This window comes from Spea bombifrons, chromosome 4 (genome assembly GCF_027358695.1).
Source record: "Spea bombifrons isolate aSpeBom1 chromosome 4, aSpeBom1.2.pri, whole genome shotgun sequence".
NCBI lineage: Eukaryota > Metazoa > Chordata > Amphibia > Anura > Pelobatidae > Spea > Spea bombifrons.
In genome coordinates this window covers 81187714-81214923 of record NC_071090.1, presented here as the reverse complement: position 1 = coordinate 81214923, position 27210 = coordinate 81187714, and the positions used below count along the sequence as shown (strand labels likewise).

The following is a 27210-nucleotide window of genomic DNA, read 5'->3' as shown; positions in this document are numbered from 1 at the left end:
CCCACATAGACAGTCTAATACCCCACAAAGACTCATCAACGATGAAAGTACTTAATAACTAGATTAACATGCATTCTTTATGGCACAAAAGAAATCCCACGTATATCCTGGAGATGCTGCAGCTCCATCGCACCACTGCCTCTACCTCCACCCGTTTTTGGTGGCTAGAAATAGTCAATCGCTGGCTGGAAATCACTCCCATTAAAATCCTCGCTTTAATGCACATTTGTGTGGGAGCTGCCTGTGAGAATCCATTTAACTTTGCATTATGAAGGACCAACAAGGTCTGTGCTGCACCTTCATAATGCATAGATAATGCTGAGATTTCTTTACAGACTAGAAGGGACCAGATCATCCCTTCTTGAAGAAGAATAACTTATCAGAGTTGGACCTTAATGAGTAAACCCATACATTTACCGACCACCTAAAAATATCTAGAAGCTGCTATCTTAAAAAAACAACAAAACAAGTTTTCATTACTCCATATAAAAGTTGTATTACAAGATCATGTTGAGCATATTTTAAGTCTACTGCTAATCGGATCAGATATAAAGTATGTGCTCACCTTGCGAGGAATGGCTTCCATCTGGCTCACCAGCTGAGATCTCAAAATGAGGACTTCTTCCTTGCGAACTTCAAGTTCCTCGCTGACTGAGGTCATTTGTTCTAAGAGGACTTTATAGACCGGTGACCCTGGACCTGCAGCATTTGGAGAGGGCTTCTCTGTGATTGCTCGCCGCAGTTCATTCAACTCATTCTTCAACTTCTTGTTCTCAGACTCAAGCTCCTGGCGCTTTGGATAGAAGAGGTTGACTTTCTTAACTATTTTTTTTTCTAATATACTCCATTAGTTTAGTCTTAAACTAAGCAAAGGGAATAGGCTGAGCTGCATGTACCGTAACTTTGTATTACAGGGCATGGATATGATATCTGGTGCCTAGAAAACACCACCACAAATAATTAAGGTTTTGTACCCTAGATTAGCATGACATGTGCAGCAACCACAGAACCATCAATTAGCTGTGTAAGGGTAATAATAATAATTATTAATTTTATACAATAGTAAATACATCCTATACTGCAGAAAAGACATACAGGTGTGATTACATATATGGAGTAATATATATATATATATATATATATATATATATATATATATATTTTTTTTTTTATTATTTTTTTTTTTCAGCGTATATATTTTCTTGCAATTGGTGACAATATATTCACGATCATGAAGAACGCTATTTTATTCTTGAACAGTTTTTTCTTTACCTTGAGTGATTCATACTCGAATTCTGTACCTCTCGCTGGTGACTTGGCCTCCTCCTAATTTAAAGGAAATAAATAAAAAACACAAAAAGAAATGATGCGTTAAAAGATTCACTGAGCAAAACCGTTCTTTAATTAGTTTCCCACCAGGAACGACTGAAATCTGCTCTTATTAAAAAAAAGTCAGCACACACTCTCTCTTTTCAATTTGTGTTTTAATCAATTATATAAATTTATATTGTACATATATGCATATGTTTATTTTATATCTTACTATACTTTTCTATACATACCTTACTCTTGGCCCGTATAATTTGTTCTTCCTTTTTGTCCAGGTCATCCTGTAGGATTTGCTTCTCATGCTCCAATTCTTTAACACGTTTCTGAAGCTTCAGGAACAGAGACATGTCCAGCGGAGCTTTCCTGTCAGCTGGCTCCTGTCACACAAGGCAAGAACAACACTATTAAACCATCAAAGGACCAATACGGTGGTGTCAGCTGAAAGAGGAACCAGTAACACATTCAATGTCTAAATAATTACGGAAACAGCAATCAAACACACTGGCCTTCTAACCATTGCAAGCCAAGTTACTCTCCATTTATTGCTATGAAAAAAAATTCCAAAATTTATACCAGAATCACTTTTCATGCATAATCTACTATAGCACCTAAGTTATCGCGTCCTCCCACTTTAAATCTTCCTATTGAAAGAACATGAAAAGGTGTTGTGCTGACATTGCTCATGTTCCAGCTTAATTTGGGGCATATGTTAACGATGCACTTTGATTATCTGCCCTGGAGGCTTTTTTTTTTCTTTAGCTTTCTCTAGATATGAAACAATAACCATACTGCTTCTTATCTCTTTATTCTAGTTTTCTAGGTGTTCTTAAAACTAGCCAACTAATATTATTACAATTATTATAGCATAACTCCTTCACTCCTTTATAACAATAATAATTAGCTTGAAAAGTAGCTGCTCACACCCAACAAAAATTATTAGAAAATTGGCATGTCGTTTTCAGTCCTGTAATTTGAGCGGACTACGTATACTGGGGAATAATGGGTATAATGGGCACCAATCTGTGATATGCATGATAAATTAAGGATTTGTGCATAATAGCCCTAAAATCAGCAAAACGAGGGCTATGTTTGCATTTGAACACTCACTTCATTTCTATAAGGAAAGTCTTCTGATTCTGTGACTTCGGAGCTGAAAGTGTACTCTGATTCATTGCTGCTATGTGTGGAGTCCGTCCGCTTATGTCCTGGTTTTGGAAGGCTCTGCAAAACCAGAAGTTACCAAAGGATTAGACAGCTGCTCCACCGGCTATTACAACTTTCAAACCTCCAAATAAACAGCAAGGGAACACACCATTGTGTTCATATCATCCTTCAAATCATCATAACGTTCCTCCAAACGGCTGAACTCATTGAGAAGATTCTGATACCTCAACCTTTCATCATTAAGCTCCAACTCCAATTGTTTGGTTTCTTCCAATAGCTTCTTCTCCATTGCCTCTACAAAGAACACAGCAAACACATTTGAGCAACAATATAAGACACAAATATGAAAAAGTGGCAAAATAAACATGTCTATCAAACCTTTATGCAAGCATCATTTTTTTTTTTGGTGCCTTATTCATAACCAGCAAACGGTGGTTATTGTACAATATGAGAACGGGAGGAGGTACGCACCGGTCATTCGTTTTGCTTGGTCCTGGACTAACTGATTTAGTTCCTCCTTTTCGATCTTCAGCAATGCATTCTCCTTTTTGAGTTCTGAAACAAGCTATGCCCCAGCAGAAAAGGTTAGCTCTCTTAGTTTCATAGCAAGCCGTTCCATAAACAATGTAGACATATCTGCTTTCTATCGTCTCTTTACAAAACTTAACTACCTTGTGTTGAATTTAGTCAATGGAGTTTTTATTTCAGTGCAGGGGGGGGTCAGAGATTTCGACTTTGAAAGGACTGATAGAAACATTGGATCATCCCACAAAGAGTTTAATAAATACGAGGTACTAAAATTTGTGATAGTATCATGAACACGTTATGAAAGATGTATACCACAATACTCATATAATCAGCTTTTGACACAATTTGTTGGGTTTTGGCAACTATTTACTTTCTTTATCATCCTTATTTCTAATTATGAGAGTCAGATGTATCAGACATACCAAGAAATTCTATTTTTTCTCAATTCAATGTTCAAGACTTTAGCTTAGTGGAACAGTTGACTAACTTTGGATCAAACACTGAACAACCCCATTTCATTTAATTAACTATGATTTGCACCCGTTCCACATGATAATTAATATGAAGAAGGAGCACTTTGTGTCTGCTTACCTTGTAATTATAATTTTGAAAGAAAATCTTCACCATATCTTTACATCACACAGTATTTAATATTTTTTTTTAACTCATTGTCCATTAGAGTAATAATTTGTAGTTTTAACAGCATAATCATTCATTTATCTAACGTCCCAACCATGGCACTAGAACAGGATTTCTGTAAAGCTCCTCTTTCTGACCAATCCGTATCTTTGTACAAACGGTTATATCATTTTGTAAAATATAAAATAGCCCTTACCAACTCAATATCCGTCCTGTACTTATTGGCCTGTTCTTCAAAGTTCTTTTTCTCCGTCTGAGTTTGAAGCAGCTCCTTCCTAAGTCGGACAAGCTCCTCTTGCAGGCTGACCACACGGTTGGTGGCATTCTTTGCCTCCTCTTCATATTGGCGCAGTTTATTAACTTCACTGCGTAGCTTGTCTTTCTCGGAATTATATGTGACCTCCAGGTGCGTCAACCTCTCCAGTAAAGATTTATTGTCTTTATGCTAATGAATAACATTAAAAACACAGTATAACTTAACTTACACAAACATATATTAACACATGATTTCAGTGTGGTTTAGACACTACATTGTATTTTAATCTTCTGCAACGTGTTTTCAATGATTCATGCGCTCGGATGTTTAGTAGAAGCATATGTAGCCACGATACCTGTTCATCAATTTTACGCTGCAGCTGCATGATCTTGTTTTCCATGCCGATGTTGAGTTTCCTGTAACGTTCCACGGATCGCGCCTCGATCTTTAATTTCTTCAGCTCCCTCTTGGCCATCATCCTGCGGTAACAGCACTGCAGGTATACAATGGCCTCCATGCTCTTCTTGTAGGAGACTCGCGCTAACCAGCCACGGACATGTTTCTGGATGATGGTGGCCTTGTGTACCCTAAGCATCTAGGAGACGAGAAGCATGACACTAAATCACAAAATTCTGGCATTAACTGTAATCAAAATAACGAAGCTAACATATTCTGCACACAAAAGTCTATACATTATTTTTATTACAGTATTAGGCAGATTGGCGTTACAGTTTATTTTTCTACAATGATGTTTAACTAGTAAGTGCCTCACAACAAGTAAGACAGGGTAACACTAGACAATGTGTGGGTCAAGAGCTGTAAGACTACAGCATCAAAGTTGGCTGGCCCTGGGCAATTCAAAGTGTCGCACAACAGATGGAGAACCACAAGGCAATACATTGGAGGACTTTCCTTACCTCGTGATACCTTTTCCGAGCTGCGTAGCCACGCAGGTATGACTGGAGAGCCAAGGTAACAGACTGCATACGTTGGTACTTCTGCCGAACCACGTACATCCTCTGAAACTTCTGTATAACGATTGCTGCCCTGGTTCTGCGTAGAAACTTGGCGTAGCTGTGATGAAAAAAATGGGTAAATACATTCAGAAGTTACACATTTCAAAAATACTGTTTGATAAGCTGAAAGTTTAAATCAGCTTGGATGGCTTTCATATGATAAAGACCATTTCCACTCCACCTCAGTATCTGGGGTCACTCACCATCGTGCCTGGTAACCCCTGACATATCTCTGAATGGCTATAGCGGCATTCCTCATGCAGAGGTACTTCTTCCTCAAAAGCCAACCACGTATAGTCTTCTGAATCCGAATACAGGCCACCCTCAGCTTGTCGGCTCTTATTTTCTCCAAGTATGCCACTTGCCCAGCACGGAAGAAGATCTTTGTCTTTCCAAACTGGTACTTGTCCTGGTCCTGTTTTCAGTGTAAAACAAATAACAAATATTAAAGGGAAAAAAAACTATAGGTGAACATTGATAAAACTGACTCTAGTCCTTCACAAGCTACATCATCATTATCTGAAGCACTTCTAGGCTAACACGGGGAATTGAAGCATGCATGGGACAGACCTAAAGCCATCCTGAACCAGATGAGCCCCAGGACTGAATTATGTTTCAGTCTTTACATCAGGGATAATAGGCAGACTAGATGTGTTGGTTTTTATCAGCTGTCAAGTTCAGTTTATATGTTACATACCAATGAGTGATAATATAGTCTGTCTCCCAAGCCCATCATTATTCTCAAGCTAGTGTATCTGAGGGAGTATACTGGTTTTTGTTGCTTTGCAGGCTTTATACGTCTTTTCCAAACTCTCCTAAATGTGTCATTTTAAACGGTTCCAAATAAAAGAGAATGCGATTCAAAATATGTTGTTCTGTGATTTGATTACATATCTGAGAGGCACTGAGTTTCCTTCTAAACGGATCAGCTGAGAGAGTGCACAGAGTGCATAATTCAGTCGATTAGTAGGGAGACGAAGTAAAACAAGCGATGTTCTCTTACCGCTCCTACTGCGAGATGCATTTGTTTTTGTGGACCTAGTTAGGCTATTCTGTATAAACATTATTACATATTACAGAAGACGTGAGTGCCTGCTGACCGTATTAGCTACACTCTTAAAATTTGGAAACATTCCAAAAGTAACATGTACATAATTTAGAGCGACTTTAAAATGAAACTAGAAAGAAATTGTGATAATGATATACGGTCATAGAATCCTTGTCCAGGGTAAATGTAAAAAAAAAACAAATATATATATATGCACCAGAATAAGCATTTCCAGAACATTTTTGCAGGTTTGCTTTCGATCAGCAAGGACATCTTTTTGCTTCATTAGGACACGGTATCGACTGAAAAATTCTTGATATGTCCATCTATGAAAAAAGAAGGAGATGTGATTAGATAACCCAGCCCACCCATGAAAGGATACGTGCGCGTGTGTGTGTGTATGTATGTATGTATGCATGTACATGTATGTGTATGGTGTTACAGAATACCTGGAAGGAAATCCAGCTGCACTAATTCGTATAGTTTCCAACACACCACAAGCGCGAAGTTGCTGCACCGCTCGCTTTGAGTCAAACCTGTAAACATAGATCCAACAAAGTCATTGTGTAGACTGCAATAAAGGCAGAGAGGAAATACAGTAACTTATTAACATATAAGAACTCCAATTACTGAACTATCGAGGAGGGGCGGAGATGACGCGAGTACGCGCTCTGCGAGTGGGAGGCTCCTCCATGGACGCCTCACAGACCTTGGAGTTTCACTAAAAAGCACTCTACACAACGCCAGACCGAGTTGCCTGAATGAGATGAGGTTGGGCTGCCGCCCAACAATCTCGGAAATGCGAGGAGGAAAGAGCGCTGCTTTAAAAATCCATTGTAATTGCCAGTGAAAACTAGCCTTATAAACCTTTGCTCAACTTTTTTGCTCGGCTCTACATCAATTGCTTGGGATTGACTTTTTGATGACTACAGGAGCGCTAAGAATCGCACAGATTCTCAGCAAACGATCCAGAAATCCGTCCGGACAGTTTACCTTGATGCAGAAATGTATTGTGACTATATCTACTACTCAAGCAAACCGACATAAAAGTATATCCTATCTTAAGGTCACAATGGTCAAACATATAAGAACCCCGTAGGTATGAATGAATGGCGATTATTACCATTGATTTCTACAGATTATTTCAAATATTCAAAGCTTGATGTACCAGCGCTTAAAGGGATATTAATGCCAGCCCTCAACTTATCTAACAATAGGTAAATCTCCACACACCCATACTTGGGGCTGACCATGTTCTAGACAACTGAGGCAGTTTAAAACATAATGGTTTAGTTCTATTCATGGCTAAGAAGGGCATACTGCATAAATATCTGTCTAATCAAACATTCTAAAAACAAGCAAAATGTTAAACCCGGTACAGCTTTGAGAAGGATTTTTACCTAGAAAGAAAAAAGTCTTGTGTAGTACACCCTTTGAGATGATCTGCTCTAATGAGCGGGTATGAGAAGTGGGTCATGAAAGCTAGACTCTCTCTGTTTACAGAAAAGTTTTGATCCTCAGTTATTTTGGTCTTGTGAGTAGTAGCTGCCCTTTTCCCGAACTAAATTCTTTATTTAATATACTCCTAGCAGCTGATCCTCAGCATCCGGAGAGCTCAGAGCTCTATTCATGTGAAGGCATCCGAGAAAGCTGAGACCACAGAGAGGATTAATGAAGATTTGAGTTTAGCACCTAAACCTATTTTCGACAGCAACAAGCTATTGGATAAAACTCCATTAATTCATTTATTAATGTAATTAACTTTTCAGAAATAAGGTGTCATTTTCTGTTTTTTTTTAACTGCTTCATTAAGCATGTGTATGTATTTTAGTCCCGTTTACTAGACAGACATCTTGACTCCATACAATACTTCCTTGTGGCAAATGACAGAATGCTTCTGTCTCAATAACCCCACCAACCCAGAGTTGGCAATTCTAATAGTATTTGGAGCATAGAAAGTTCTCCTAAATCTAATGCTCAAAGGTAAATGTTTCTATGGTACTTAGAAATATTTAAGCACTGAACAGAAACACAGGCCGGATTCAAAGTAGTTCATATTCCTGGTCTGTGTAGCAAAAACCTGTAAAAATGTCATTTTAATAAAAAAAACCTTTGACTTTTTACTCCTAAAAAGACAAGACAAAAGACTGTGAAACGTACGTGAATGGATACTTGAAGTCATTCGGCTTTATGCAGCGCACATAATGTGGGGTTGTGGCGTTCAGTGTCTCCATCAGAAGGTGTAGAGAGTTCCTAAACTGTATAATGAAAAAAAGATAAGGACGGACAGGCATGTGATAGACAGAACACAATGATATTACAATAATATTTGGAACAGTAATAAAATGAATAAATTCAATCCAAAATCCATCCATATGCACATATGATTCTACACTACTGTGTTTTGCACTTGGTGTGCACCACCCCACTCTCATCTCTCCTCCTCACCTGATGTCCCACGGTTTTCTTATGTTCTTTGCTCGCGTGTTCGGGTTTGGGCTTAGCTGCACGCAGGCCAGTGCGGGATAGAAGGGTGCGTCCAGAGGGGGTCGCCGAGGTGGGGCTCAGGATCTTCTCCTCCTCTTGGAACAGCTCAGTGAGTATCTTAAACTAATGTAAAACAGGTATAAATTACAGTGGAAAGGCATGAATATGTTATTCATGGAATCCAATCCAGTGTTGGATCAGCAGAAATGGATAGCTGGCAACACAATGTTTACTGTCAGGCAGAGATTCAAGAACATGACTTAATTTCCAACTACGCAAAAGAAAACATCCTTAACGGAGCATCTGAATTAGTTACATATGTGCTTAGGGTATATTTGAACATACCAGAGGAGCAACAAACTCCAAAGACCTTAAAGAAGTTGGTCTTATTCAAACAGTTTACATACATCAACACCACTAAATTTGAAATTACATAGTTATATTTAGGTTTACTTTTAGAGGTATTTAGAGGTGGCCTAAATATACAAACACCCAAATAATCTCGAAAAAGCCTCAAGTTTCATCAGATCAGAGTTTCGTTCATTAAAGGCATATTGGTTGTAATGCACTGACGGAAAGGCAAATCAACATGCAGCTTGCGGCTAAACCAGCAGAATTGCTCAAAGAAGCGCCCAGCACTGGAAATCCAAGGGGCAAGGGGCCAAAGCTCTGCTTACCTATCATACCAGCACTACAAATGTGTTATATGCATAAATACGGTGCATCATTAGAAAGACAAGGTACGTTATGACTGGCAGGATGCCAGCGCTACGGAATTTGATGGCGCTATATAAAACAATAAATAATAATAATAATAATGTTGTGCTATCAGTAGTCAGCTCTGCCCATGCAGCGACGGGTAAAGCGTAAAGCGCCAAAAACGTATCAGCTGCTAGTCAGAGATTGCTGCAGTATATTTACCTTACGCTGAACAGATGATGGCAACACAGAGAAAAGAAGGGGCACAGAAAAAATAATTTTACACCTTATATAGTAGGTTACCAAACAGATCTTTATCTTTTATGCACTAGACGCTACATGCTAACTGCAGTCTACACCTGGACTGGATGGCATAGGTCCTTAGTCTCTTAATTAATAACACATTGCCACCAATTAAGTATATAACAATGATATTCATACTGCTTTGCAATAAGAACGGAAAAAGAACATTAGACGTCTACACAGCGATCGTTATCGCTCTTTCTTCTTGAACCACAGAGGACAACAACAACCAACCTCTATAGAACATCTTTGTTTCCATATTTATGTCACCCAATAAAGATGAAGACCCTGAGGTCTTGCACATTTGATAAAGAACGGATGAATGTGAGTTATGCAGACGAGGAGGAGGAAAGTATTTGTTCAGCTCTTCTTCACAATGTGTTCATCATATGACTTTTGCTTCACTAACCTTACTTGATTTCAGTACTTTAATTTGCTCTTCAAACACTGTGTCTTTGTTCTTTTCCAAAAAGCCATCACACTGATACTCAACCTGAAAAAGGGTATTTATAACAAACATAAAATATATATTTCTATTGATCTTCACATACACAGAATATAAGTACCAAGCCATTATTACACCAGTCCCCAAGTGCATCGAATTTGAATTCCTTGACCTTCAGCAAGTGTGCCGCTCAGTAATTAATTCATGGTTTACATCTGTTATGGATTTTCCAATGACTAAAGAAAACAAATAAATACTGGATCTTATATTATATATATACTGCCATTACAGGGAATGGAGGATGCAATGCATGTTCTATCCACATGGGCCCACTGGCGGAATAAATTAAAAAAACAAATACTCTTGCACAACCAGCAAATACATTTCAATTAGCTACTACTGGGTAAGGAGTGATTCAGGTATTTTAATTTTTTGGGATGGCCCTTTCCCATGGTCCAAAGATGAGGACACATGGACATCATCTGGCAACGCTGGATTGGCCCTCAAACATTTCAGGTTGCACCTTTTGGAAGCCAAGGGGATAGAAAGTGATTTTCAAACACTGCAAAAATATGAATATATGCATCAAGAACACACTATTTTTGTCATGCAACGGGCTAGCTTTGTACAGACTGAAGTATTGAGGCTGCCAGATAAAGTTGGCTTATCAATTACATGGGGATCGCGCTTTGTATAGTAACAGGAAGCTACAAGGATTGCATGATATCAGCTGACAAAGGGCCTTTTATCAGACTTCGGAAATAGACTACAGCAGCAACCTCTACAAGGATACTGAAGAACCTGTTCCTGCTCTAGTCAATTGCTACGTATTGGAAAATGATCTAATGAAGATACAAAGTAATTCAAATCTTACCTTATCTGCAAAGTGCTTGATGATAAAAGCAACATTGGACAGACGGGGTTTTTCAAATAAAGCAGATTTCTTAAGGTGAGTATTATACAGTTTCTGAGCCCACGTATTATCCGAGCCTTTGGGCATCTGCAAAAGAAAATCATGAAATAATGGGAAAATGAACGGACGCTTTCCAGGTTAAAATACCCACGACTTTTCCAAGAGATTCAAAAATTTGATTAAAACCTTAAACGCAATTAAAACTTTACAAAAGAAGGCATTGCTCTAACTTCAAACACGTATACACAACATGCTTTTGAACATCAATCAGCTTTCCCTGTTGCATCCACGCTTTCAAGTATCTTACAATAAAAATGCTTATTCCTGCAGACCAATGCCAATGCTTTGAAGACTTTGAAGGAGAGAGTCTGAGATTCAGCGTGAAGCAGACAACAAACAACAGATATCAGAGAAGACAAAACGAATGCTTTAATCTTCAGAATTCTTGAGATTGGCATCATGTAGGCACTATAGTTTTTCTTTATCAAGTAGTACAAGCAACAACAACACAAAGGTGTTCCAGTGCATGTAGTCACTTGTGAATCTGTAGGGTACTTTAGTATAATACTGAAATCAAATTATTGACCAGTAACAGACCAGGGACACTTTCTAATGTACGAGAAAAATGACTGCAGAAAATAAAGTTTATGAGAAGGAGCTGGACCTTCAATGATGAGTGCCACCACTGGAAATAATATAACTATGAACAAAACAGTACTCCATTCTTGTCATATTCTATTAACTGACTGGTAATGTGTAGCACTCGGTCACCATAATGCTCGGCTACTTAGCTTCCCAAACCTATTACAATTTAAGAGGTAAATACACAGAATGCTAACCAATGAGAAAAAGGAGTTAACTGTGATAGAACACACACTTAATAAAGATTTCCTACCTTACATTCTTCATCAAGCAGGTCCAGAATACCCATTTTGGCCTCTATAAGATTGATGCAGGGCTGATTGTCATAAAAGTCGATTAAAGTCCAGGGAATTTGTTCCTTCATGTATTCCTCCTGTTCCAGCTTAAAAACATGCTACAGCACAAAATACAAAATTCGTTTAACTAATCATGTCATAAAACTTCAAACTACCCAAAATACTTCATTCATAATACTGAAATCATAGATATGAATTAAGGAATTAAGGATAAAAAGAAAACACTCAGCCATCAAGAAACAATATGTTAAGCCTCAATTCATAGGTTATAACCTTAAAACAAAACAAACAAACAAAAAAGTATGAAACACCAGTCACTCAACTTGTGCAAATGGACCAAAAATGATTGGGACACATTTTTAGTTTTGTTTTTCAGTTCATTCGCTTTCTGAATTTTGTTTCCTGCACTTTCAGTTCATACGCAATTCAGAGGACTTTTTCCATTTGGAAACAAAGTTTCTTGTCGCTCACGCTCTCTCACACTCTCATTTGCTCTCTCTTACACTTCCATTCACTCTCTCTCAGTGTCTCTATATGTTTTCCGCCGAACACTTCCATGTCACTATTTCCCTTCCCGCAGCCCCGCTTCTTCTCTTGCCACCTCTTCTCCCAAGCTATACCCATTAAGGAGGCCTACTGGAGCACCTACGCAAAGGGATGGGGCCTCCATACTCAGCCACTCCCCCGATTGGAGGAACGGGGTAGAGGCTGTCTTTGTGACCATGTCCCTTTTAAGAAGTAAAAAATAAATAAATAATGAAGACTAATCTACAGAGAAAGAGTTTTTCCTGTCTCTCCCCGAAACTGGCCTCTTGGAGTATTCCTGTAAAAAGACACAGTCACGGAGACAGCCTCTCCTCCAATGGGGTGAGAGGGTGAGCCTGGCGGGTTGTGGAGGCCAGGGTTAACGGAGCAGATAGTGGGAAGAAGCGGCCGAAGAAAGAAGACAAAAGAACAAGAAGAGGCAAGAGACGTAGCGAGGCTGTAAGAAACATAGGACATGGAAGTGGAAGGTAAGAAGACATTGAGAGAGCATAAATGAGAGTCTGAGAAAGGAGCATGAGAAAGCGCGAGTGACAGAAATGCTTATGGGAATTTGGAGCTTGTTAATTTTGTTAAGAGTTAAAATTCTTAAAAATCCGAATACGCAAGTCTGACAGTCACCCGTATGCATGCACCGGGGACGTTACATTGTGAGAAACGCACTTTAGCTACAGATTATCAGTTCTCCGGTAAACACTCACCAAATTGAACTGTTGCTGCAGTTTTTCATTTGCATAGTTGATACAAAATTGTTCAAAGCTGTTGATCTCAAATGTCTCAAACCTATACATGCAAAGATTACATCAGTCACTAAAAACATCTAATTTTATCCCATAAACATTGACATTTTGAAAAGGGAAATATCGGAGAGGATTTCCTGCAGCATGTTAAGTAATGGGCTAGTTTTTCCTCCTCTGATGATGAATGTAGGTCATAATAAACTAAAGTAAGCTATTTTAGTAAAGCAGATGCACGGTGTATTATATTTCATATAGACCCCTAACTGCCTTCTATAGGTTTTGACCAATACATACCCACCACAAAACCTCTTCACTTTAATAACATGGTCCCCTTTATATGGGGGGTCTGTCCACAAATACTGGTAATGCACCATACTATTGCTCACAGTACCAGAAAGAAACATCTAGTTTAGTGTTTGCATGCATGAGAAGAGGTGTAATTAGACAAGTTATTGAAAACATACTGCAGAACAATCTGACAATTACAGCGTGGCAGCACATGGCATAATTATATTAATTCTCTTTATAAATGTTACAGACGGCACGTCTCAAAGACTCTGTACTAGAGGTTATAGGGAACGAGTTTTTAGCGGTTGTCTGACTACACTATGTGTGGCTTTCATGCAGACACAATCTACTTTTTATATATTATTGATGCCGAACACAGCCATTCCAGATCGATAAATCCTTTAAAAATAGACACTCAAGTATTCGTACAAAAGGGAACATTTCTGAAAATACATTTATATTACCTCTAAAGTATCAAATATTATTGAAAGATGTCTGGTCTCTTTTTAAAGCAATAAACACAATATATATTAATTTAAAAAAAATGAAATTATTATTATTCTTTAATAAAATAGAGTAGCATATACTTCAACAACAAGCATCCCTCACCGCAGCCTGTCCATTTAATACTGTGAACATTGGGTATTTACTAAAGTAATCCAAAATAAGATTCCATGTAGTGTTGTTTCTCAGGTTAGGAATCGCTTTGCTGTATATGTGTATTCAATTTTAGAAAGACTATAAGCTGGGCTCTCCTCACCTTATGTTTCTTTAAGTCCAAATGGTTATGTGGTACACTAATTGTTTAAACACCGTACGGCACTGCAGAATATGGCGGTGCTATATAAATCAATATTAATACATTGACAATTTGATCGGAAGAAACAATGCAGCACTGGGATCAGAAACAAAGTACAATAAAGGAATGGAAATGCCCGCTATGAGTTACCCGCAGCCAGGGGACCCTCGAAAACCACCACTGCGGCCCATAAGCTCTCCTAGCCACCTAATAGGCCACTCTGGCTGGGATTACAATATGCTAATCATTCTGCCACATAGTAAAATATCGGGATAAGGACACTAGAAGTGCAGATATTTTGAACCACAAAATGCTCTCATTTCCTAAAAATTGCAGGACAAGCGAGTAACAAAAGTCCAACGGGTTGTTTTTAAGGACAAAAAATACAAACATCAGAGGAAAGATACAATAAAAGAACATTACCAAACAGCAATTACCCATAAATATCAAGGACTCCTATAAAGGAATTTTGCTTTTCCGATGAAAGCAGGGCTTTGTTCACGTGACTCACGATCCAGCTGAACAGGTAAGCATAGATGTGCTTCGACAGAGCATCCCTGGCATTAACGGCCTGCAGCCTCGCCAGCGGCTTGATGTAGGTCTCGGCCGCAGTAACCAGCTTCCTGTGGCAAAGCCAATGGGCCATGTCATCATACTCCACACCCATGAGATCACAAAATATAGTCAGGGGCTCGTGCTTCGGCTAAAAAAAATAAATAATAAAAGGTATATATAGAGAGAGTTAATGTGAATGACAGCTACTGACTTTTTGTTTGCTTTTAAAATGTTGTAATAGGCATTTTTTCTCATTCCTAAATACACCACCATGTTATATGAATCCTTGCTGTTACAAGTTAGAAGGTATAAACACTGTAGTTCTGCGTTCTTATGTGCAATGGAGATCTGGGGGTCTTGCCGTCTCTGCTGATCTAACCTAATTACTGACACAAAACATCACAGAGGAGTTTAGCACGGTGCCTCATTAATGGTGAAGATTTATGATGAATAAATCCTGACTTCATGTCGGAGACAGCAGAGCAACAAGACCTCCAAACAGACTTTATCCCTAATGTGTTAATGAACAGGCTGGGCCGACGTGTTGGAGAAAGCAATGTGCAGTACTTACCGGGATTAAGCAACTGTCAGAGTCACGAGCTTTAATTTCCACATTCCCCAAATGAAGAATAGCAGCTAGAATTCGGAAGATCCCCATCTGATATAAATCCCCAATTCCTGCGGAAAACAATATAATATAATATATATATATATATATACATACATACATACATACATATACATACATACATACACACACACACAATATCTTATATACAATCAGATGTACATGTATAAAAGTGGAAAATCATGAAAGAAAGAAAATATACATATATCATGCACGAAGTTATTTTGTTACGGGGTGGTGTAACCAATAAGTGAGAAGCGTAGCAGTGATTACATTGTTCTTTGGCTCCGCATGTCTCTGCTAACCCTCCACTACCTGTCAATACTAATTTGCAAGACTCCAATATGGAGCATGTGCCTTAACAAAAGCTGTAGTGGTCTAGCACAATCTGCTCTGTATGGCGACACATCATAATTAATATATATTTTATTTAAATTATTTACGACATGAGATCTTATTTGTATACGTTATGAAGGGCCTGTATAACGTATAGTGAGTGAGGAGACTTGGAAAACTCACTGATTTAACTCCTGTAGAAGGAGCTCACTGGGCTGGAGGTTCAAAATATATAGTGAAGTCAAAGAACTGCAATCTCGATTTCTCATGTTAACGCACCTTTGTCAAATGAACCCCGTTCATTTTTAAGGACTAGAAAAATACAATAATGAGCTCCAGGGATACATAATTAGTTCCTGTATGATATTCTACGTACAGCGAAGGAAAAAAATATACGATCCCCTGCTGATTTTGTACGTTTGCCTACTGACAAAGACATGATCAGTCTATAAAGTTACAAAACAATCTAGAATAACGCATTTCAAATAAGTTTTAAATTGATTTGCATTTTACTCAGTGAAATACGTATTTGACCCTTTTACAAAACATGACTTAGTACTTGGTGGCAAAAGCCTTGTTGGCAATCACAGAGGCCGGACGTATCTTGTAGCTGGGCACCAGGTTTGCACACATCTCAGGAGTGATTTTGTCCCACTCCTCTTTGCAGATCCTCTCCAAGACATTAAGGTTTCGAGGCTGATGTTCGGCAACTCGAACCTTCATCTCCCTCCACAGATTTTCTATGGGATTAAGGTCTGGAGACTGGCTAGGCCACTCCAGGACCTTAATGTGCTTCTTCTTGAGTCACTCATTTGTTGCCTTCGCCATGTTTTAATGACCTGGCTGAGGGAAGGAGATTCTCACCCAAGATTTTACAGTACATGGCCCCATCCATCGTCCCTTTGATGCGGTGAAGTTGTCCTGTCCCCTTAGCACCCCCAAAAGCATAATGTTTTCACCTCCATGTTTGGAGTGGGGATGGTGTTCTTAGGGTCATAGGCAGCATTCCTCCTCCTCTTAACACGGCAAGTTGAGTTGATGCTGAATACCTTGATTTTGGTCTAATCTGACCACAACACTTTCACCCAGTTCTGAATCATTCAGATGTTAGTTGGTACACTTCAGACAGGCCTGTGCATGTGCTTTCTTGAGTAGGGGGACCTTGTGGGTGCTGCAGGATTTCAGTCCTTCACAGTGTAGTGTGTTACCAATTGTTTTCTTGATGACTATGGTCCCAGCTGCCTTGAGATCATTGACAAGATCCTCCAGTGTAGTTCTGGGCTGATTCCTCACCGTTCTCATGATCATTGAAACTCCACGAGGTGAGATCATGCATGGAGCCCCAGACCGAGGGAGATTGACAGTTATTTTGTGTTTCTTCCATTTGCGCATAATCTAACCAACTGTCTCACCAAGCTGCTTGGCGATGGTCTTGTAGCCCATTCCAGCCTTGTGTAGGTCTACAATCTTTTCCCTGACATCCTTGGACAGCTCTTTGGTCTTGGCCATGGTGGAGAGTTTGGAATCTGATTGCGTCTGTGGAAAGGTGTCTTTTATACAGGTAACACGCTGAGATTAGGAGCATTCCCTTTAAATTTATTCCTAATCTCAGCTCATTACCTGTATAAAAGACACCTGGGAGCCAGACATCTTGCTGATTGATGGGGGATCAGATACTTATTTCACGGAGTAAAATGCAAATCAATTTATAATTTATTTGAAATGCGTTATTCTGGATTTTTTTGTTGTTATTCTGTCTACCACTGTTCAAATAAAATTATAGACTGATCATGTCTTTGTCAGTGGGCAAACGAACAAAGTCAACAGGGGATCAAACATTTTTTTCCTTCACTGTAGATCTCCCCAGCTCTGGCCAAATGTAGATTGTATTGTAAATATTGGAAGTACGTGTGCTCAAATGAACTTTTTTTTTCTTTTTTTTTTCTCTTAAAAAGTTCTATGCCATACAACTCGGCTTGAGATCAGTACTGTGTGTGCTTTACCTAGTAAGGCGCAAGCTTGCCTTGTGTTTTTCATTTCCTTTGCATCATCAACTCCGTCGATCACAGGACTGCGACCCTGCTTTGTGTAATGGAAGCTGTTGGCATGTCCTGCATAAATCAAAAGCAAAAATTGAATATTTGCTGCCGAAATTAAAATGTTCATAATGCATTATAAACAAAAAAGTTAACCCACAAATTTTGTTAAAGGGACACTACAACTTTTGCAAATGCATGGAGGGATTCCGTTTTCCATGAATTAGACATATTCGGCCGAATCAGTGGCAAAAATCGTGGGACCAGGGAGGAGGACAGTGTTTTATTTGCCAATAATTAGAAGCAGACTAGCTAATCCATTCCTAGCTTGCAAAATACTTTACATTGGGACTGTAGAAATCCAATGAAGTCTGTAAGAACAATTTCATGTGCAAACTGATTTAGTAAATAAACCCGTTTGATAATTCGATTCAGTAGATCTGATCACAAGGAACTCACCACACCATAATAATTTGAGTTCAAAACACATTTATCAACTTAGCACAAACTTTCTACACATGGTAATATAAAGCTAAGCACAGATTTATTGGGCATTGCTGGTTATCCTGGGGTCAACACAGCTTGTACATGAAATGTGATTCTGACGCAAAGCTTTAGAAGTAATCTTATTGTCATATCAACTGAAAACAATAAAGCTAGTAAAAAACAACATTTCCACTCAATTAAACTACACGAGTTCCACGGGACTTGTTTCATAATATGCTTAATTTTATGTAATATATATACACAGATACACACACTAATTGAAGCTCAACTTTGAATCCAATTGCATTGCTATACAAGTTACAAGCAGTACAGCATCAGGTTTTACAGAACATATTTTATTTAACGCTGTATTCTTTCTGCATCCGTGCCTGGGTGTTTAGACATTGCTTGGCCATTTACCTGATTGCCCCCCTAAAAGTAGAGCCTTCCGTATTGTGCTGTTGGTTATAGGTTTTCGGCTCAGGAGCACACGTGTTAGTACAGAGCCTTCAGATACTAATCAAGCAGATTACGTGATGGATTTTATGGCTTTTTAGATAAAAGGAGCTTTAGTCACAAGATCCCCATGGCTGAATGTTTATAGTTTGTTATAATTGGGGTCTGTACTGATGTATCCGACATGAAAAAGGGTAATAAAAATCCTCATACGAAATGATGCACACATAAGCATTCAGTACACTGACACTAACTCTGTACAGCTGTCCGTGTCCATTAAATCCACATATAGTCTCAATAAGGTCTATATTTTCTTCAGGACATGGAGACGTAAGGGTGGCAAACCTTCATGGGGTAGTAAAAAGTGCCGCTTCATAATAAGCGTATCCAGCAAGCGCTAGCATTCACACATGTAATATTTTTCGGTTCTCAATTGTAAGGTTTCTCACGTACCCAAACGGAGCATCTGGAATTCAGGTAAAGAAGCAGATGCACACAGCTGGTAAAAAATATGATAGTTTCTTTCATCTTCTGCCTAAAAAAGAAAAAAGAAAAAAAAATGCAGCTACACACAAATTAAATTAAAACCTCTCAAATGTACTGACAAGTAACATATTGTAAAGCTTCCACCTTACTGCCACTAAATCCAGATAAACACTAAACGGCAGAAAAAAGATCAATACTCAGAAATGAATAATGCTTTGGTTTTCACTACACCCAACAGCACTCAGGCTCTGTATTTATTTGGGATGATGAGAAAACACATATAAAGATATTTAATACATGTACGATTGCCTAACACAACTGTATTGCTTAGCATTATGATATATATATAAGTAAATACCGTATTTGCTCGATTATAAGACGAGGTTTTTTCCAGAGCAAATGCTCTGAAAAATACCCCTCGTCTTATAATCGGGGTCGTCTTCTAATCAAAAAAATGGCTGGGGCCATGCTGCTTACCGGTCGCGAGCAGCGTCTCTTCCGTTAGAAGCAGGAGGACAGGAAGCTTGTAGCTTCCTCACAGAACTCTATCTCCCCCTCCCTCCTCTGGGGGCGGGGCCAGAAAAGTTGCTGGTACAGCCGGTCCCCTGCAGAAGTCTTCGAGTGAGAGATCTGCAGTTCAGGTAAGGGGGTGGGGGAGGGTTTTTGGGTAAGTATGTGTGATTAATGTGTGAAGTATGTGTGATTAATGGAATGAATGAGTATTTAAATGTTTGTGAATGTGTGTTTGTGTGTGATAGCATGGATGTGTAAGGGGGGTGGGGGTTGTAGCATGGCATAGGGAGGCTGTAATCCCACTACTATCATCCCCAGGTTCCAGCATGTACTGGCTGCCTTGGCTTGATAGGAGTGTGATTGCTGTTAGCAGCAATCACACTCCTATCAAGCCAAGGCAGCCAGTACATGCTGGGTTAAAAGGCATATCATGGGGCTGAGTGGCATATAGGGGGTTAAAATGCATTTCTGGACCTCCAGAAATGCATTTTAACCCCCTATATGCCACTCAGCCCCATGATATGCCTTTTAACCCCCTATATGCCAGAGTGGCATATAGGGGTATAAGGCATATCATGGGGCAGAGTGGCAAATAGGGGGGGTATAAAGCATTTCTGGGGGCAGAGTGGCATAACTGGGGGGGGGCAGGTTGGCAAATAAAAGGAAATTTAAAAAATATATTTACATGAATTAATATTTACTGGTAAAACTTTTTTTCCTATAGGGTCGTCTTATATTCAGGCTTTTTGTTTTTTTCCTAAATTAATATTTTGATTTTGGGGGGTCGTCTTATAATCGGGGTCGTCTTATAATCGAGCAAATACGGTATATATACTTGAGATTTTATTGCTTGAATTATGACGGTATTTAAAATGAAGTATTACCGTATCATAAGACGACCCCCCAAATTCTGAATATTAATTTAGGGAAAAAAGAAAAAGCCTGAATATAAGACAACCCTATAGGAAAAAAGTTTTACCAGTAAATGTTAATTCATATAAACTACGTAAACTATTTTTTTTTTTTAAATAAAAGCTATGATTGAGAAAAATATTTTGTTTTTATTTCCTTTTATTTTCCAACCTGCCCCTCCAGTTATGCACATCTGCCCCCAGGCTTGCCACTCTGCCCCATAAATGCCTTATATCCCCTATATGCCACTGTGCCCCATGATATGCCTTTTAACCCTCTATATGCCACTGTGCCCCATATGCCTCCAGAAATGCCTCATACCCTTATATGCCACTCTGGCACTTAGGGGGTTAAAAGGCATATTATGGGGCAGAGTGGCATATAGGGAGGTATAAGGCATTTCTGGAGGCAGAGTGGCGTATAGAGGGTTAAAAGGCATTTCATAGAGCACTCTGCCTACAAAAATGCCTTATGCCCCCCCATTTAACACCCCCCCAACTTACCGGTGCTTCTGATTCCCCTGTTTGTAGTCGGGGCAGCAGGTAGATGTCTACACGATTCGCTGCAGCCGGAAGGAGGTGTGGTTAGCAGCGGGGGTTGTCAGCGTCCGTCTCGCAGACCTTCCCCGGCTATCAGTGAGGAGAGTTCCGGTGCAGACAATCTCCACTGCTAACCGCACCTCTTCTCCCGGCTGCAGCAGAAGTTGTCTACGCGGATCGCGTAGAGGTCTACACGCTGCCCTGGCTACGCACCGGGGAGTCAGAAGCACCGGTAAGTTGGAGGGGGCATAAGACGGGAGGAGCCAGGTCCCCTGCAGCTCTGCGGGGGATCTGGATCTTAGTTTCATAGTCAGACCTATTTGAGGTCTGATTATTAGATTATAAGACGAGGGGTATTTTTCAGAGCATTTGCTCTGAAGAAACCTCGTCTTCTAATCGAGCAAATACGGTATTATGTCGGCAACGTATGAAATTAGGATACATTTTTTCTTCCTTGTTATATCTCTTTAAATTGTATTTTTCCTTCTTTTCTCTATCTTGATACTTGAGATCTTCTGTATTTTTTACAGAGCTCAGTTGTATTTAACAGTAATTTACTCTGTTATCCGATGTCTGTTCAATAAAATCTTAAATAAAAAAGAACCCCGAGTACCATAACCTTTAATACTAGTGATGCATTGGCGACTTGTAATCACAAGTTGACATCACAAATAGATGGATCACTTTGGCGACGCTCTCGTATGCTTTCATCTGCTCGGGTTAGGTCTGTCTCTTAGTCATAGATAGGACTACAACTGTTATACAAGTGCATTGAATCGAAAATGTAAGAAAGGATAACAATGTTGCATTATAAAAATGCCAAGATAGAAGATTTTGGTTTAATGCGATCGATGGTATACAAGGAAATTAATGGTTAAACAACACAATAGCCTTTAAATGGTTCAAGAAGACACTATTATTTTACTGCTTCATTAGTAGGCAAGGTAGGAAACGGCAGATATTTGGTGCAAACTGTAAACTAATAATAAAAATGTTTTTGCGTCATCAGAAACACACCTGGAACACTACTCTTGACTTTTCCAGCAAGTAAGTTCTCATGTGAGCTCCAATAATTCGAAGTCGCTTTTCAAAGCCAATTTCTATGTATTTCCCAAAACGACTGCTGTTGTCGTTCCTTGTGGTTTTCGCGTTCCCAATGGCCTGCGGGGGAAAAAAATACATGAAAATGTAGTTTCGTTCATTGAAAAGGTGTGAAGCTGTAAATGTGTCACAGTGGGATCGGGAATAAACACTTAGGGAACTGCTCAGGTCTAATCTACTGCAAAAACAAAACACATTACAAAAAGGAAATTAGATTTGGGATACATTTATTTTATTCATTATTTCATCAAGGGATTGTATCTTTTTTTTTTTTTAATATGATGTTTCCATTCTTGCCAAAAAACTCATCTGTGCTGCTACATGTTGAGTCGTGGATAACTGGAAGTCTTGATGATTTATCTACACTGGAAAGCCAGGCATTGAGGATTTTCATAATGCAGGGAAAGGCAGCTTGGAAAGGATTTCACATTCTAAATGACTGACGCGGGACTACTGCAAAACGTCGAGTACTCGAAATAGTTCACATTACCCACTGTATGAAGTTAAGGGCTCTTGAGAGACTGAACATGATAACTTTCAAAGCTATATTTCAATTAATCAAAAGCTGAATATGCTACAAGAGTACTGGTATTTCTGAATAAAGAACACATGCTGCCTGAAAAGGTCACAACTAAAATAAAAAGGCTATGATAAGCGATATTACCATTAACCACAGCCGACAACCACATGTATATCATTTGGCGGCCGCTGGCCTTAAAGTGGCAGGGTCACATTTCTTCCCCAGTCCATCCCTGGCCGGCTATCTTTACATTCTGTTCTCTGGATCTGCATGATTAACCCTTCACATCAAGTCATTTGTTGACTGGTTCAGACAGCCTTTATGAAAAGGGAGATAACTTCCAAACAAGAAACTGATTTGAAAACGCTGGCCCTACCACAAGCTGCTAAACTAAATATCTCCAAGACTATTTCAAGGACTGCCAAACATAAAAAAAAACTATGAGCAGTCTTAATACATGAATTTAGTTACGGTAAAGGCAGTCCTAGTTCTCCTTTACGGAATGATTAATGCGAATGTGCAGAGACATTGTCTCAAAAACCTGAAGGTGTCAGTATGATTAAACGTAAAGAGCACAGATCTGTCAAAAATCGAATTAGTACAGTGGGATGTTTGTTACACCATATAATCCTGGATAACATTTATACATCGACTCTTCTTTAAACCTCTTATCTCTAAGTTACAGCTCCACCTTATATACGGAAATCAAAGAACTACAAGTTAATGGATAGATCTCTTTAAATTGTAGGTTTCTCATACTTACTGTTTCTGTTATTAATTACAGAGGAATGTTTTTTGACCACAAAGATTTGGTTAATATATTAAAAAAGTATGCCTAACACAGCATTTTGACTGATTAACATGATCCAAAGTCCAATTACCTTAACATTCTCTATAACTAACTATCTCTCTTTTTATCACATCAGCGCACAAAATATGCTGTGTTGGTTTGGGCTTTAGCAGACAGCATGTGATGGAATTCTGTACAAATGCAATAACCTCAGAATACCGCTAATCCATTAGAGGAGAAGTAATGAAAATGTCACAGACTATGTCATTCCGGCAAGTATTAAGTGTGATTATTTGAAGATGGGTGTCCACAACCCTTTCAAACTTAATCCATGCATGTTGTTGGGCAGGACTATTTGTTTAAATGCATAAAAGGCCTCAGCAATGAGCTCCCGATATTACAATTACCAAACAGATACCAGGCACATTTCACTAATAAGATACAGCTTTTGGCACAAGTCAAAATCTTTAATTATCGTCATTAATGATGGCTGCACACACAGCAGAAAACACACATTAAAATATAAGTTACAGTGTCGGCTGGGTCCACACACCGGAATTCAAGCTAAAGCTTTGCCTTTTACCCTCTGGGAACCAAGTAATAAGACGTTCTTATCCCATTCCACATCAAAACAACCTAATCCAAAATCATTAAAGGGGTGATTTGCAAGTTGCAAACAGAAACTCACTCAACTGTGGGCATTAAAAGAGTATTCTAGGAGTCTTTCTGTATGATCATTGATTTATAGACCAGTTTAACCAAAAAAGTGGTTGTTTCTCATACATGAAAATGTATTAAAAATACATTTATTAAAACTACCTACAGTTTGTACATGCATACCTAACTCTTCTACGGCTTGCATTTCGCTTCCACCAAAAGACAATTGAGCACTTATTAGGGCTGCTCCCAGTATCTAACAGGTAAGGATATGTAACCTTTCATAACATTTATAATAACCTGTAGTACATAGTTAATTGGGTTGAAAGGAGGACATAGTCCATCAAGTTCAACCACTCCACAGTTCATTCCAGTTTATTAAGTACAGTGACAAGAAAAAGTAAATGAACCCTTTGGAATGACCTGGTTTTCTCCATTGATTGTGCATAAAATGTGATCTGATCTACATCTAAGTCAGAAGTATAAGCAAACACTATGTGTAGCCACAGTACTAAATCGCCGCCATTTATAAACAATTTGTCTAACTGTGGACGGGTTAATTTGAGATTCCTTTGTTACCCTTTTCAGCTTCATGCAAATAAACAATTCTTGATTTAGGTCTTCTAAAGTTTATTTTTTGTGAGCTATGGTTCACATCAGCAGATGCTTCTTGAGAATAGCAAACTCAAAATGTTATTTTTTTGTCAAAGTAGCTCTAATAACACACCTCCAATCCTGTTTCATTGATTGAAGTCCAGGTTTGCCAACTCCTGACTCTAATTAGCTTTTGTTGAAGTCCTTACATGGTTTATGTTTGAATGATGCATTTAGTAAGGACAAGAACAATACAATAATTTGTGTGTTATTAGTTAAGGGTTAACATGTTTTCTAGTGAAGGTAGATTCCATATAAATGTTGATTTAAAAACTGTGGGAATAACATGCGTATATTTTGTTTTTACCTAATTTTGTTACACATCCTACAGACTCCAAAGCAAAGAGGTGATGTTGTTGGGAAGCTGTATGTAAGTGCAATTGACATGAGGCATTTGTCTAGTGTAGAAGACCCTACTCCATTCTTACCTCCATGATGGGATTGGAAGCCAATACCTTCTCTTCAACGTTTGCTTCGTTGGTAGAGCCACTGACTGTAGCAAAGTATCTCATGGCATATTTGGCAGAGACAGTCTTTCCGGCTCCAGATTCCCCACTGACAATAATAGACTGATTTCGCTCATCCCTGGAAAAACAATATTGCAACAGCCAACAACTTATTACACTGCATCATGTTCATGACAAAGCCTCAACAGATCAGATCAGGTTTAGTAATTTCAAGGGGCATTTTTGTTTAGGGGCTGGACCACCACCATATTTTACCTATCTGGCCACCATGTGCCACTCAACTTGACAATGAGTCGCAGAGTGATCACACAGGGGCTGTGATAGAGGACAGTGCTGTTGCCAACACAACACTGTTTACGGATTCTTGAACCAACAAAGCGTTTTGATTGACAGTGTGACACTGTTCTACAATTCTAGCCTGGCTTGTTTAAATTATTACAACTATTCTGGATTGCCTCAGCTGTAAACTTGAAATAGTGTTTCAAAAACCTAACACACACCCATGAATTGTCCATTCAAACTATAGTTAATCACCAAATCGGTATGTATGTGTACACACACACCCAGAGAATCAGCAAGTATTCTACAAACCTGGCCATCTGTTTATATGCCTCCTCTGCCACTGCAAATATATGAGGATCCATGTCCCCCATATTCTGCCCGCTGTAGGCATTGATGATATCTGCTCCATAGATGGGTAACTGTTCATAAGGGTTTATAGCTACCAAGACAATTCCTAAAATGACAAAATGACAGGTGCATGAACAATAAAGCAGAATATTCACAGATTCCAAGCAAAAACCAAATTATATTCTGTGAAAGAAACCATGCAGAGTTGCGCTCTTGAAAGTACACCAATGTGATATTTTTTTCAAGGGCAGATACATTTTTAAAAAGTAGTTTAACATAAAAGCTATGTATACAATGTAGATTATTTCTACGGAAAGTGCTATAAACCGTGGGTTCAATTTTTGAAACCAGTGATTAGGACATTTCATGTGGAGCTCATAGGCACCAATGCATTCCCTTCCTGATTGGCCCATCCCATTCAAGATAAGGTGCAGAACTGGATTTCTCCTAGAGTTAAACATAATGGAAACACAACGGATTCTGAATTACTTTACTTTTCCATTACAAACAGAAATGTTTGATCCACTTAAATAGGACATAGTATCTAGGATAACATGCCTTATACAACAATACCATACAGGGGGCTTTAAAGAATTTTGCATTCACTGCTTCACAGGAATTAAATCCATTTAGTTGAATGTGCTGTTTTATCTACTCTGTTGAATTAAACTCTTTCAGCATTTATCCAAGTAAAATTAGCCTCATTCACAAATTCTGTCGGGAACACTGAATTGACACGTGACTCAAAATAAGGTGATAAGTTGTTGCCACAAAAACTGGAAAAAGTAAAAAAAGTTTCATATCATTAAACCTTCAGAGGAAGGAAAGAAATGGCAGATCTGCTTTGTTTTATTTGGGAAGTGTAATTAATGTATTGCCAAAGTGGCACAGCACCTATAATAACTGTATTAAGGGGTTAAAAGGTTACCATGAAGCAAAGTACAGAGTGCTTTGATTTATTTTATGCATTCATTTATTTAAGAATGTTTTTTTCCGGAAATGCATATGCATATATTTAGGATCATTAACTAGTAAACCTATAATTAACCTGAAATCACTATTAAATTATTTGAATTATGTTGACTAATTGCTGCCGCCTTACAAATGAAACATTACCAGAATCAGCCAGAGCTGGATGATGAGTTCATTACTATAGTACAAAGATGGCATAGATACCAATCATTACATGAAATTAGGGTGCGCAGTCATCCACTGGAGTACTATTAAGCCTGATTCTAACACGGCAATGATATCCACACCCGCCGAGTCTCTCGATTTAAAGAGATATTTAAAATCTGTATATAACGAA

At 38.7% G+C, this 27210-nt stretch overlaps 1 protein-coding gene across 4 annotated transcripts in view; it reads right to left on the bottom strand.

Moving 5' to 3' along the window:
* MYO5A (myosin VA) overlaps positions 1-27210 on the bottom strand; it is a 64602-nt gene that overhangs the window by 12271 nt on the left and 25121 nt on the right. For all 4 annotated transcript variants that reach the window (XM_053461905.1, XM_053461906.1, XM_053461907.1 and 1 more), the window contains exons 4-28: positions 25863-26007; positions 25233-25389; positions 22100-22243; positions 19086-19167; positions 17658-17765; positions 15262-15368; positions 14573-14838; positions 13010-13091; positions 11723-11863; positions 10789-10914; positions 9879-9962; positions 8429-8590; positions 8141-8238; positions 6430-6516; positions 6198-6306; positions 5136-5347; positions 4834-4990; positions 4272-4511; positions 3857-4105; positions 2965-3058; positions 2642-2787; positions 2437-2550; positions 1563-1706; positions 1273-1326; positions 566-793 (exon numbers count right to left, since the gene is read on the bottom strand). In XM_053461905.1, coding sequence (XP_053317880.1) covers positions 566-793; positions 1273-1326; positions 1563-1706; positions 2437-2550; positions 2642-2787; positions 2965-3058; positions 3857-4105; positions 4272-4511; positions 4834-4990; positions 5136-5347; positions 6198-6306; positions 6430-6516; positions 8141-8238; positions 8429-8590; positions 9879-9962; positions 10789-10914; positions 11723-11863; positions 13010-13091; positions 14573-14838; positions 15262-15368; positions 17658-17765; positions 19086-19167; positions 22100-22243; positions 25233-25389; positions 25863-26007 — 3536 coding nt within the window. The remainder of the gene's footprint in view (positions 1-565; positions 794-1272; positions 1327-1562; positions 1707-2436; positions 2551-2641; positions 2788-2964; positions 3059-3856; positions 4106-4271; positions 4512-4833; positions 4991-5135; positions 5348-6197; positions 6307-6429; positions 6517-8140; positions 8239-8428; positions 8591-9878; positions 9963-10788; positions 10915-11722; positions 11864-13009; positions 13092-14572; positions 14839-15261; positions 15369-17657; positions 17766-19085; positions 19168-22099; positions 22244-25232; positions 25390-25862; positions 26008-27210) is intronic.